The 14,380-nt window shown below is 38.3% G+C and overlaps 2 protein-coding genes across 2 annotated transcripts; one reads left to right on the top strand and one right to left on the bottom strand.

The window, feature by feature from the left end:
- Positions 1 to 37: 37 nt before the first annotated feature.
- Positions 38 to 4,066, top strand: LOC145467693 (alpha-1,3/1,6-mannosyltransferase ALG2-like). The gene is made up of 4 exons (XM_081451295.1): positions 38 to 605; positions 2,056 to 2,361; positions 2,529 to 2,956; positions 3,646 to 4,066. Exons 1-4 carry the CDS (start codon positions 149 to 151, stop codon positions 3,760 to 3,762), a joined length of 1,308 nt encoding a protein of 435 aa, XP_081307421.1. The 5' UTR covers positions 38 to 148; the 3' UTR covers positions 3,763 to 4,066.
- Positions 4,067 to 5,065: 999 nt separating this feature from the next.
- LOC145467675 (ATP-dependent DNA helicase PIF1-like) lies at positions 5,066 to 13,590 on the bottom strand. Its single transcript, XM_081451278.1, has 7 exons — positions 11,841 to 13,590; positions 11,041 to 11,309; positions 10,634 to 10,740; positions 10,033 to 10,279; positions 9,826 to 9,913; positions 9,184 to 9,329; positions 5,066 to 5,616 (listed from the first exon to the last, which is right to left on the bottom strand). The coding sequence occupies exons 1-7, from the start codon at positions 12,607 to 12,609 to the stop codon at positions 5,383 to 5,385; spliced, it is 1,860 nt and encodes a 619-aa protein (XP_081307404.1). The 5' UTR covers positions 12,610 to 13,590; the 3' UTR covers positions 5,066 to 5,382.
- Positions 13,591 to 14,380: the final 790 nt, after the last annotated feature.

The following is a 14,380-nucleotide window of genomic DNA, read 5'->3' as shown; positions in this document are numbered from 1 at the left end:
TAGGCCGCCATGTTGAATTCGTCCCGGGTCCCAGTTTCTCTCGGCCAGCCGTGCTCTGCTGATCGGAAGCAAACCTACTCACATGTTCCGCTGATTTTTTTTGTCTACAGATTTTATATGATATAACTTCGGTAGTTTTACTTTGAGAATGGTTCGAATCGCATTTGTTCATCCAGATCTTGGAATTGGTGGTGCAGAGCGTCTTGTTGTGGATGCTGGCTTAGCCCTGAAATCACGCGGGCACGTAGTCCACTTTTTCACTTCACATCATGACAAATCTCACTGCTTTGAAGAGACAAGAAATGGATCGTTACAAGTTACTGCTGTCGGAGATTGGCTTCCTAGACACTGCTTTGGTTACTTTTACGCCTTCTGGGCTTATGTAAGGATGATTTATGTCTCCTTATATCTTGTGTTCTTCTCATCATGGCGGATGGATGTTGTCTTCTGCGATCAAGTGTCTGTGTGCATCCCTGTTCTTAAGCTCAGTAAGGCACGGATTGTGTTTTACTGCCATTTTCCTGATCTGTTGTTAACTCAACGAAAAAGCTTGCTGAAAAGGATCTATCGTGCTCCGTTAGACTGGCTAGAGGAAGTCACAACTGGTAAGTTACCTACATGTATTTGGGTGATGGGGGTGCAGGTGGGGAGGTGGTGGGGGGGCGTCGTTCAATTCTGCTGTGATTCTTGCAGGGAGGAGGGGGAATGATCTGAGGGTAGGCATCTTCCGTGCATCTTCTGGGGAACAAAGTTGATGCCACAGCCCTGCAGGAAAGTGGTCTGTTTCTCTTTGTGTTACTGTAATAATACATTACATAACTGGGGTGCTACATGTAAGTCACTTTAGAGGTAACAGTAACTTCATGTACAGAGACAGGAAAGTCATCAGGGATGTTAGACTTATTTGATCTAAGCATTTATGTCAACTCTCCTGGATTTTCTGGGAGTTTTCCCAATACAGACCGAATTTCCAGGTCTCACATTCAGGTCACCAAATCTCTTGGATACAAAAGAAACCACTCAAAATACAAAAGGCCGATTTTTGGCACTTTTGGAAGGAACTCTTTGGAAACAGTTTCCCACATTTCTGTGACTGAATCAGCAGAGCGCTACTTTTAACACTGTTTTCTTTATGTCGAGAAGGTAAAAATGACAATCTCATAGAGTTCAACTTTTTAGTGTTGACATCTCTGTCTAGCTGGTCTGCAGGTATTCAATGCAATGAACATCTTATCATGTTAACGGCTGTGTCAATTCCAAGCCTGCCCATTCCCCACCATGAGGCATTTGCTGGTAAGGGGCTGTCCAGGAATGGGGCATTTGACAATTTAGTAAACAAACAAATAATTTTACATCGGTACTTCACAAAAATGAGAGCCTGCTTTATTAAACATGTGCGAGAAAATTGATTCAAGAAGTGATGGCAAGCATGATAGACAACCGTGCTCAAATGTAAACAAACATCATCTTTGCAAGTTTGCATTGCACTGGTGGTCACTACTTTTGACCATGTTTGACATGTTTGAATCAATTTCAATATGTTTTATGTAAAAAAAGTTGATTACACATGAATCACATTCATAATCAAACCATAATTAAGCAAGATTTTAATACCAATTAACAGAAGATGCATTTTCATGTTAGTGGGCATGAGTACACAGCAATGTTGCTGTATATAAGCCAAGTCAAAAACATCAAGTGTTGAGCATTAACTTGTAATATGGGTATTTGCACTGTTCTCACATCCCCACCATAGGGATTTTGCATGGATCAGCTGCCCCATCGTGGGGCATTTGCCACCTTATGAAAAGAAAATATCAAATGCCCGGCAGGGGGAGATGGGCATGCTCGGAATAGAGGTCATTGAAGGATCAATGCAGCTGGAGAAAGATGCTTAATGGAATCATTACAGCATCCAGCAGTATGTCTCACTCTACAGTCAAGGGTCCCTGAAAGAGCTCTCTCCTTTCTCTCACCTAGCTCCTTTTCTTTTAAACCTTATTGTTTAATATTAAATTAGTAATAACCAACATGTTACCTAAATTTCTTTTACAGGCATGGCAGACACTGTTCTTGTGAATAGCAACTTCACCGCTGAGACTTTTGTGTCAACATTTACTAGATTATGCAGCAATCGCCCACGGGTCTTGTATCCTTCACTTAATTTTTCATCATTTGATACACCAGTTGCACCAGAAGAAACCGACAAAGATTTGATACCACCTTCTGCCAAGTTTGTGTTCCTTTCAATAAATCGTTATGAGAGAAAGAAGAACCTGAATCTGGCCCTGGAGGCATTAGATTGGCTTAGAAATATTATCAGTGACACAGAATGGAAGGATGTACATTTAGTTATGGCAGGTGAGTTTATTTAGACTCTAACATTGCATGTCTTTCAAGTCTCTTAAGTAACAGCAACCTGTCATGAAGTGTTAGCCATCTTTCAATCTCACATTCTACTTCATGAAAGCATATCATATTGCCTATAGATACATGTTTTTCAAATGTCTAAATATTTCCTCTTTCAGGTGGCTATGATGATAGAGTTGTAGAAAACAAGGAACACTTCTTGGAACTGTGCAAACTGGCAGAACAATACAACCTCAGCAGTAAAGTGACATTTGTGAGATCATTTAGTGACACCCAAAAACTGACACTTCTTAATCAATGTACATGCTTGATCTATACCCCAAGCCATGAACATTTTGGTATAGTTCCAATTGAAGCCATGTACATGAAACGTCCAGTGATTGCAGTCAATAGTGGTGGACCTTTGGAGACCATTCAAGATGGGCTGACAGGATTTTTATGTAACCCTGATGCAGAGTCCTTTGCTCTAGCAATGCGGAAGTTTTTGAAGAATCCAGGGCTTAGTTCAACACTGGGTGATGCTGGCAAGACTAATGTCATCAAGAAGTTCTCTTTTGATGTATTTGCCCAACACCTTCACAATATTGTATGTTGTTTGTACTTGGCAGAATTTGATGCATATCCCCTTGATTAGTCTTAATATACATGTAGATCTACATATACAACAGCTTGCATATTATATCATAAGATTGCATTTTCAAACAAAAAAAGGTGATGGGATCAGCTCGGGATATTGTCTTACTGGTGCCCCCAAATTACCACTGCTTAAACTAAACGAAATGTATTGTAATCAGGAAGGAGGAGAAACAATACTTATGTTAAAACTTAGAATACATGTACAAGATGGAGGCAGCTGTGTTTTAACCATAGACAACAACCAGGGGTTAGTGTTATCCAGCTGTAAACTCTCCTGACAAGGGGTGTTTTCCTTCAGCAATGTTGGTTTCTACTGTCTGCAACCCTTATTTCTTTAACAACAATGTATGGTTTCTTACCTACATGTAAATGTCCTATACTTACTCTGCATTATCTTCAAGTCATCAAAATGCACAGAGGTGGAAGAAAAAACCCTGACCTAAAAACTCCACGAGTTTCCAGGAAACAGGCAACATGGTCATGATTAGAAATGACAACAGGGTCTACCCTTAACCTGGCAGAATGGCTGTTCATGCAATTGTATTTCCAGAGTTGACAAAATAACTTGTATCAGATTTTACTACAAAAACTTAATGTGTAGCAGTGTACAGCAAGTTAATTATCTTGGTTTGTTGACAGGTAACAGATGGAATGCAGGCAGGCAGCATGTGGCTGACAGCTCTTACATGTTTTCTTATGGTTGTTGTGTTCTGTGTGGCATGTGTGTGGGCCATCAATTTCTATGACAGTTACTGACAAGGACCTTAATAATTAATAATTGTCAACTTAGCACAGATGCAACACTACATGTATGTAGTGACTGGAAAGTTTTATCTTCATTGCATATTTTACCTCTTTTCAAGTTTTATTTGCTTGTGTGTAGAACAAGTCATTAATAGAAGTTTTTCCTCAACAAGGCTCTCCTTTCTCACAAATCTGTAAGCTAGTGTTAGAAGAAGAATTGGAAGAAAAAACGTTTCAAGCGGTAAAACTAGCTGACAAGTAACATGCGCAGCTCAGGAAGGAAAAGTTGTCATGGAATTAAAAAATCTATGTCATTTTGGGAAATTCTGCTGTACAAAGCAGCATGTGCCAAGAAAGTCATGTCTGATATCCCTGACCCGGTCTTAAAGATCTTGCTGCTGTGCTAGGGGATTCTATACTTTGCTTGACCAATGGGTAAGTGTAGTTTTTTGAGGGAAAATTGATGCTACTAAGAAATTTTTGGGTGCTATTGAAAATAACTTCCAGGTCAGTTCATCGAAGAGCTTTCCCAAAGAGCAAGTTCGAAAACAGGTTTTATTGGCACTACCGTTTTAGTTAGCAGTTCCAGGGCTTCCCTCTTCGTTTTTTTGCAAACCTGGTTGTCATTAGACAAGTGCTGTTTCGCAAATTTCGCTCCAGACTTTCTTTCCGGGCCAACTTTGGCAGCTTCAATAACTTCAAAGGCCACATAGAGAGTGTGAAAAAGGAAGCTAGGGAGCTTGGAGTAAATTGCTTCGAGCCAAAATTATTTTACCTGGTGAGGTCGACTACAAAAGCAAATTACAGAAATTATTTTCAGCGTTCAGTGCTTGTTTGGCTATAAATTAATATTCATAACGGTCTTGAAAACCGTGCATAAGAGTCCACAGCGGAACACTGTCTAATTGTTCCTTACAGAGGACAATATAACTCAAAAACTGATTTTGTTTCAAATATGACCAATATTTTTTAAACATTTGTGGTTATCCACAGCTCATAAAATGATAAAATCTTACAAATTAACTGACTAATCTCCTCTTTTGCTGTTTACTGACTACATCCATTATTTGTAACTGACTGAATGCATGGCTATACCCCATAGACGCCTTTGTGATAGGCCCTGCAGCAATTACGACATGCTAAAATTCTATCATGGTTTCAACACTAACTTGGCTAAAACAAAAGAAATCACATGGAGGTGACAAGGTATGAACAAGCAATTTAATTTTTTAAGTCCCCTAAGCCTCTGCACCATGATAGAATTTTAATGTATGGAAATATTTATTTTCTAATGGACAGCAGACTTTGATCCTCTAATGCAGACATTCTTTTCATGCCGAGTTTTATTATCTGTATATCTTAATTAACTTGGTAGAGAACTCTCACAATAATATATTAATAAAATGATGAAAATCAATATAATGTCGGTAAACATTTGTCTATATAACATCAAAATAAAAAGTCAAACAATTTATTTGATGGAGGTGAATGTTGTAAAACTGTCTTGTTTTCAAAGAAATTTAAGTAAGCCAAAACTATGTTTTAGAGATACGATCTATTTATGAAGGCAGATCCTGAATGATGCTGGATAAACTTAATATGCATTCTTAGGCCAAAATGTTGTGTAGTAAGCTAAGGGCAAATGTTCTCTTTGTTTTCATTCTGATAGTTGAATCGCTCAATTTTTGCATTACGTTGTAACTTTGCATAGTAGCGCAGAACATCTGGGTGGGCACGCACACACTTGCTATCAAAATCCAGAACTCTGAGCCCTTGCATGCTGCGTACTCTTGAAAGAGCAACATAAGCTTGACCATACTCAAAGACTCTTGATAGAGAGATCTCAACACAATCTAGTGTCATACCCTGGAAAAAATTCAAAATAGCACAGTATATCGGACAATCTATTTCAGTGTGATTATTTATTGGAATCAACCATTTCAACCACAACTGGTTTGGGTTGATACAGTTGACAAACATGTTTCCAACCAATATTTTTGTGGCTCGGTCTCCAGCCATGGGTGTTTTGGTTCGCCCGCGATTCTCTCAGGGTGGAGAGGATTGTGGGCGCACTGACACACCCATGGCTGTAAACTGCGCCTAATCTTTTTGAGGCATCCACAGCAGTTTTATTATAAGAGTGGATTCTTTTGCTACCTTCTTATTCCATGTCTGTTATCCGTACAGTATGAACCCAGGCTGATACAGAATAGCACATGAAAATTGAAGGCTTTCGTGCAAAAAGGGTGTATGTAGCATTTTGGGTCGATTTTTATTTTTAGCAGGATTGAGCTAATTTTTGGCAGACTGACTTGTTTTGACATGAAAAGCATCGTTGCGTAATTGTTTTTGTTGATTTGCGCTTCGTTTTTGAGAAATAACGTATGCAAAAAACTCAGTTTTCCGAGTGGCATCTTTTGGAGCGAATCCTTGGAAGGTGGATTTTGACGCAGCGTGAACTTAAACAGTTACGTTCAGCAGCTTCGACAGCACGATTTGTTTTTTAAATAGATGTTTTGATTTTTGAAAGAAGTAGAGAAATAGACCGGAAAAAAAATCGACCATCCTGGTATTGGACCGGTGTCTCGACAAGACAAACTCGGATGTGGCTTGTCCAGCGCCTCATCCGCCTGTGCCAACGAAGCAAAAGTAAGAGAAATGCGTAATTGCGTTCGACAAAGTGGAACGCAAACCTAATTTTGACCTGTGGCTTTTCAGAGTTCGTCTCCCTGTGCACGGTTCTAGGCCGAAAAAAACCACATTCCTGTAAGGACACCAAAATGGCCACCCCACTTGATTTTTGCAGGGGCATGTCACGGCCAGTAAACTGGTACCGTTTAATGCTAAGACGTGTGATAAGACATGTGGCGAACGTGTGAGTATGTGAGCAGGCCATGTGAGCTCGTCTTTCCAATGGATCTTTTTTTTACTTCTTTCCATTCAGTCGCTGTACGCCTCGCTATCATGTGCTCTCAGCGTTAGATTCTGGCGAACTTAAACGCTTCGACGGCAGCATTTATTGCAATCTGAGGGAATTGTCCTTGTTTATTGACACGACTTGGCTTTGGGATGATAACCGTGGGAACAGCTACATTTTGATCGCATTTGTTGATTAGTTCCATTCGCGACAGATAGCTCAGTCTTTATCCGGTCGAAATTTTATTGTTTGGAATCGGTGGAAAAGTACTCTGAAGGCAAGATCCATAAGACTACTTTATTCATCAGGGTAAATACTCGAATTAGTCACGAAACGAGCATGCTACTGCAAATGCTAGCTTAGAATAATGTACGTAATTTAAATATTCTATGAAACTTGAGAGACTACAGAAACTGGCAGCGTCACACAACGTATCAACAAATTGTGACCTCTTCACTAGCATGGACTTGAACACTAAGCATATCTGACTGTAAAACCTCGGTTGCTGCTGAAAAATGTTGATTTTAGCAATAGACAAAGGTTGAAAGTCAGCTAGTGAAATCATTTATTTACAATATAAAACTATGTATTAAAGTGAGAGCGTCGAACGCACTCTCATAATCTCTGATTACTACTAGTTATATAAATAATAAAACTAGCGGCAAATACCACGTTTCGGTGACTTCATCGTCAAGCAAAACAAAGGTTTCTTTTGTTTTTCGCTCAACAAAAGATCTCCAAACGATACCCTTGGAAAACTGAGTTTTTTGCATACGTTATTTCTCAAAAACGAAGCGCAAATCAACAAAAACAATTACGCAACGATGCTTTTCATGTCAAAACAAGTCAGTGTGCCAAAAATTAGCTCGATCCTGCAAAAAATAAACATAAGCATGCAAGGCGTGCAAGAGTTATTTTTTTCTGTGAAGTTTTGGAGATAGAAGCATTCATGGTACAGTAGTGATTTGGTTAATTTGACAAGTTTTTTTGGTTGCGATGTTACATCGGTCATGGTAAGATAGCTAAATAGTAAGCCATAAAATGTTTGACTGAACAAACTACAGTAATCTGACACGTCTCCAGATTAATGTAGATACCATCTTATTTTCTAACAGGCAATTTGATTCGCTCTTTGATACAACCTGCACTGTGATTGGTGTGACATGTGCACATGCATAACTCCCTCGCTCACCAATCACATAACCCTTCCAACCCCCAAGAGAAATTTTTGCTCAAGAATACTCAAGTTAACTGAGAGACTTTTTCGCATTTTATACAAGTCGTAAGTTTACCTTTTTACTCAACACAACACAACTTCACCGAAAATAGAAAGAAAGAGAAAAAAAACCTCTGACATGTTGAAAGTCTCATTTAATTAAATGCACTTTAACTTGGTGCCACGCAGTCTTCAAAGAACATTTGAACAGTTTTCATACCAGAAACGAAACCTTCTTTTTTGTTTAATATCCTGGAAACAATCGCCAATAACTTGTCAGCTCTAATTAAATTTACTCCCATATAAAAAACAAAAGTGTTAAGTTACCATTTGTTACTAAAGATAGCAAACATCTCGTGGGAAAGAATGGTGACGATTCGTCTGCTCTAATTGAATTTACTCCCTTGTGAAAAACGAGAGTGTCAAATTACACTTTGTAACTAAAAAACAAAAATGTCTCGTTATATTTGCATGCAACAAGAACAAAACAATTGTTACCCGCACTTACTATTGTAAATGTTAAAACTGTTTCGAATCTAAAGTCTCGTCCCCTCTAAAACATGTCCTGAGTGAGAACTAGACGCGACGATTCGTGACCTCTAATTGAATTTACTCCTTGTGAAAAACAAAAGTATCAAGTTACCTTTGTAACTAAAAATAAAAATATCTCGTTGCATTTGCATACTACTAACTCACGAACTGTTTCAAACCTCAAGGCTCATCTCGTTCATTTAACTAAAATCCTCAGCCTAAACCACAGAAAATGTCGAAGTAAACCCAATATATGAATACTTCCTCCTCTTTTATGGAAGAATAAATATGGCTGAACTCTATCGGGATCAAATCTTGTCACATACCATTTACCTTTACAACAAGAAATTTGATTGGCTGTTTATAGAGATCCAAATTGATTGGTGTGACATACATACATCTCTCACTCACTCACTCACTCACTCACCCATTGACCCGTCCATAACATACCCGACGCGCCGACTAAGAGGTATTTTTTTTACAAAAAAATAACTCAAAAATCAACCCAAAATGCTACATACGCCCTTTTTGCATGAAAGCTGTCAATTATTTTTGTGATCATTCAACATGAATGTGTGACCTGTATATGTTCAAATATAATAATGCATAGATCTCTTGATATTGTATGGAAAAATAATTATAATTTGCACATTATAATTATGCTATTGCAGTGCTAATTATGCTGACTAGTTTTGCAAATTGCTAAGTGCCCTCTAGGACTGGAAGGAATGTTAGGCTAATTTTAATTCATGCACTTACTAGACTTTACCTGGCTTTTATGTATGGACACTGCCCATGCTAATTTGAGTGGCAGCTGTCTACGAGTGACTGTCCCTCCACCAGGTGTCGTAACCACCCACTTTTCAGGACCAATTACTTCCTCAAGGCCTGATATAAATTTGACAATAGGATAACCTGAAAATATTTAAAATTATTTTCTGTATTCAATAATAATTATAAAAAGCTGGCAATCCAAAATCTGGTATCAGTAAAATACAAAGTTTTGAGTTTCTATAGAAGTTATCAAAGCCAAATCAGTCGAAAGGTGCATTTCTGTGAAGATATAATAATTATCTACCAATGTAGAGCATAAAATTTCCTTTTTAGGGTTAGACCTGTTTTAGTGCTGTTTGTCCACATACAGAAAAATCAAAGAGTGAAAGGAACTTAATTAAATATAGTTGTCATACTGACTACAGTATAGGGTTTCATGTGTGGAAACAACAGAGGTGGTTATTGGGATAAAAAATATGGAAATTCAAAATGAATCTCTTTGTCTAGGTTTCCATTTTTTCGAGCACAGTTTCGTTTCAAGAAAATCACGCAACAACAATATGGACATATTCAAGGCATTTGGTGTGGTATAAACATCTTGGATCATCCAGGGTGATATTTTTGACTGAAGACGTACCAGCAGATCCTGATTCAAAGCCTTTAATTATACCACGGGCACCATTGACAAGTCCTCTGGAAACATTCAAGTTTTTGGCCAGCATCACCTATATGAGTAATTTAGTTGAAAAAAGTCCATAGGAATTTATTATTAATATTTGTTTTAAATGTTGGCTCACTAAGGATCTCAAGATCACACAACCAGATATCAAATATAGTCAGTTACCTGTGCTCCTTCTTTCAACTCAATGGTCTGTCTCACAGGAACATGACTGTTAAGCATTGTACACATTCCACTGTCGCTATCACTGGCTTGGAATACTTTCTTGTCACCTGACAACCTTGACAAATGTATTTCATTGATCTGGTTCACATTCTCCTTGTGGGTGCAAAGCTTGGTGGCTAGAATTCCATTATGCTCTATGGTTTGATTTTTTGTTTTGGTCAACTTAGAGACAAGCACCTCTGAACAACTAGAAATGAAAAAAGCGGGTGGGATGAAATAAGTAAATGAGAATGAGCAAGGGAACATCCACGGAGTCGCAATTCACCAATTGTTTCCAAATCAAAATTTATGGAATTTATAGAAAAGTTGGTATTTTTAGAGGGAGGAAAACCAGAGAACACGTTGAAAAACCCTCACACATTAGATGCAGAGCTAGCAATTTGACTCCAGGCTGCATTAGTGGGAACCAGTACTCTCACCTCTAAATTAAGGTGAGGTATGGGGTCCAGGTTAATGTCAACAGTGTAAAATGAAGTGTCAATTAAAAGCATTCCACAAAACCAATATGGGAATAAGTTACAGTGCAACACTTAACTCTGACCTTCCAACCCGCACATTTTGTAGAATGGAAATAAAGAGTGGATCTTTTTGTCTAAAGACATGTTTCAGTTCAATGGTTGTATCAATGCAATCACTCCAACTTTCTGCCTGTTGAGGTAAAATAAACATTTTACAATTGATTATAAAAAATAATACAACTGTGTGACTGATGTCGACAACTTACTGTAATATACCAGGCCTCAGTTGTTTAATAAGTGAACAGCAATACCTACCAAATAGCTATTAATTTACCACTATCCATTGGATTCAAGCTTACAGTTACCATTCTTTAACTTTTCAACAAAGACATGCAAACTAAAGATGTACACTTAATCCACTCTGTGGTTAACAAACTGGCTGCATGCAATCCAGTGTTGACCAACAAAAAATTAGCAAGTCCCATTTTACCTGGAAACAAAACTTTTTTGTGCCTGGTTGTTTTGTTACTGGAGGAAGCTGTAAGAAATCCCCTGACAGAATCAGTTGAATTCCTCCAAAAGGAATCTCTTTTTTCCTGACAGCTCGGGCAACAGCCTCAAGCTTATCAAAGTAGGTAGAGTCTACCATCGAGATTTCATCAATGATCAAATGTTTACATCGTCTCCATTGTTGAGAACGTCCAGGTCGTGATGCCAGCTCAACGCACTGGCTAAGGGGTGCACTTCCACTACCGATACCTAACAAAGTTCAAGATCAGGACTAGAAATTTAGCACAGGGTCTAACATCACAATGAAAGCAAAATAGCTACATGTAGAAACTTGTCTCTTACTGAGTAAGCTTTTTATCCCCATTGACTACAAAGCACAATACTGCATGTACTTCCGTTTTTGTTTCCAGGGGGGGCAGTATGATATCTGAAGGTATCTGCTACTGCTTTTTGGTATTAGATTAAATCAAACTTTGTAAAAAAAAAAAGGAAACTAAAAACAGAGACAAAATTTGATTGCATTTTAAGTTTATTTCTTGGAAAAAATAGTGTCCCCAATTAGTTATTTTTTAAAAGCTTAATACTCTTAGACACTGAAATAAAGTCTTTTTCTTGTCTTTCATTAAGCCGAAGCTCCAACTATGACCATCTACCCTCACTGGTAGTTTGGAATACATATTATGGAAGTAGAATTCATCAAGACAGAATCCTCCAGTCACTTCGTTTTATGAAATTGTTGGAAGAAATTAGACGCTCACCATTCACACAAAGGAAGCTCACCTGCAAATGCATGAAGTGTGGTACCGCCAATGTGACAAGCTGCAGCTCCGGTACTTGCTGTAACAAATGTGCTCTGAGGTGGTAACATTGTTATCAAACGTTTAAGCAGATATGATTTTCCAGTTCCTGCACTTCCAGTGAAAAACACGCTCCTTCCCGCTCTTATTGCGTTCACCACTGCCATTTGTTCAGGTATGAGGGTTATTTGAAAAGGACTCAGACAGTTGAGGCGTTTTCGTGCCGTTCCATTGTTTCCTTGACCCGTGATATTCTCTTTCTCTCTAGTTTTGATTCTCTTTGGAGTTACGCCATTGTTGTCGTCAAGAGACCTTTTCTTACTACCCATGGTGAAATCTTTGTCGGTTAGTGGACTTATATTTTCAAATGAACGAACCTTGTCGCTGAGAAGCCGTCTTCGATTACTCGTTAGTCCATTTTGTTTGCTTTGGGCAAGTTTCAGTGTCAAGCATTTTAAAAAAGCTGCGAGCTGATTTGGTGGGCAGTTCGAAAACATAATTTGTGTTTTCTGTATTAGAAGTTTAATCGTCGCCTTTCCTTCTTGTAAAAACCTTTTGTGGATGGTTAACTCTTTTAAAAGAAAAGTTTTACCCAGTGGAGACTGACTGCTAACAATTCGAAGAGCAATGTCGCGAAATTCATCTCGGCCAAGGACAACTGTGATGTTCTTGTATGTTCGCCGTTTTGTGACCACTCCGTTGGAGTTAAGGCTTTCCACCATTATACAGCACTCTAGTTTACTAGTTTCCATTAATCTGTTGAAAAAGAGGTTCTTGATGAAATATATCTTGGTACTAAGTGTTTATGAAAAGTGTAACTTATTGGCTCTAGTTAGTCGATGGTAATGGACCTTTTAAATTTTGTTGCTCAGAAATTTTGTCCAATCACAATTCATTCTCGTCCCCATAGCCCTTTTCGCTCCTCTTAGCCGGCAGGGCCTTGGCACGAGAATCAAATGACTCTGGAGACATCTGTAGCGTCGCACTTTCGTCCTGCGTGGCAGACATGTCTAACACCTTTTGATCAATTGTATGTGTTGTTGTTTCGTACATACATACATACTTTATGTAATAAGTAGGTCGATAAAATGAAATGAAAATGCGTTGTAATCGTGTCCTCTGAGATTATTTTACTAGGGGACGGGACGGTGTTTGCCAGGTGAACGCTCGAAACCTATCGATTGTGACTTTTATGTTTTGTCGGATCTTTCTGCATGTTCCGAAACACATTTACCGCTGCCTTTGAAGCTTAATATTGTTGGTAAGAAGCTTTGTGAAGTGTAGTGTATTGTATAATGTTGTCTGTAGTAATGGATTGGGTAATAATGGCTCAATTTTACGAAGCCATTTCGACATGTTTATCTACAATCTAAGTATTGTTGATCGTGTTGCTTTCAAGCAGCACTAACTAAGCTGGCACTAGTTTGTATAGTCCACACTGTTGTGTTTTGCATTTTGCAATTAGGATCTATCGTGCTATTAAACTGCGTACTATCATTTGCCTTCGTCACGGGCATAAAGAAACGCTGTCATGCCGTCAGAGCAAATTTTCACTCCGCTTATTTCCACCTTGTATCACCAAATGCCACCAAATATACAGCTTAGATGGATAGAAAATTCTATAGAGCAAAGCAAAAGCAGTAGTTTCGAAATAAAGTGCAAGATTGCGAGGATTGAAATTGGTTACATTACAAGAAATTTGAGTTTAGTTCAGGATGTCAAGAAATCAAGTTTACAATTCTTGTGACAGTTGGAACTTTCGAGCCTTTATTTTGTCTGATATTTCTTTTCTTCTTTTCTTTTATGCTTATGCTTATGCTTATGCTTATGTAACCCCGGGTCAGACATATTTTTCTTATGCTTATGTTTATGCTTATGCTTATGTCAAAGTGTGAACCAACCCTAAACATAAATTAAAATAGGTCACCATGCATGCTTGCAAAAGAGATATGACGTACCAGTCTTACATTATTTTGCCAGTTCTAGTACTATTCATTTACTTCATCACTCCACGTTACATTTTGCGGTGGCTGGAAGGTACAGTTTAATTTTTTGATGACCTTTGATAGGCATACATGAAGGTTTGAGCATAAGGAAGAATGTAATAAACAACTTATGGAAAAGAATTTAAAATAATCCAAATGACGTACAATCAAAACGTTCCTCACATTGTTGGATTTCAAAGTCATAATTTGTGTCCATGAGTAATGATTCTGTTTGCATGCTATTGAGTAAGTGTAAAATTCTGCACTCGAAGGGTTCGCAATGTAGCACCAAGGAATCACCTTAGTTGTAAACAGTAAAGGTTAGGGTTGTTTGTCCTTTCTTTCTTTTGTTGTTGACTGGCATCCTTTAAGCTGTTTGTTATGAAGCAATGTTTTGCAGACACGTACATGAAGTGTATATAGCCATTATGTGACACTGCTTCAAGAAGTACTTGCCCAGGTTTCCATTTCTATGCCGCTAGCCCATTAATTAGTACCAGGAGGGATACATGCCAATGCCTTGTCATGTCTTCATTAG

This window comes from Orbicella franksi, chromosome 14 (assembly GCF_964199315.1).
Source record: "Orbicella franksi chromosome 14, jaOrbFran1.1, whole genome shotgun sequence".
Classification (NCBI taxonomy): domain Eukaryota; kingdom Metazoa; phylum Cnidaria; class Anthozoa; order Scleractinia; family Merulinidae; genus Orbicella; species Orbicella franksi.
This window is presented reverse-complemented; position numbering and strand designations above follow the sequence as displayed.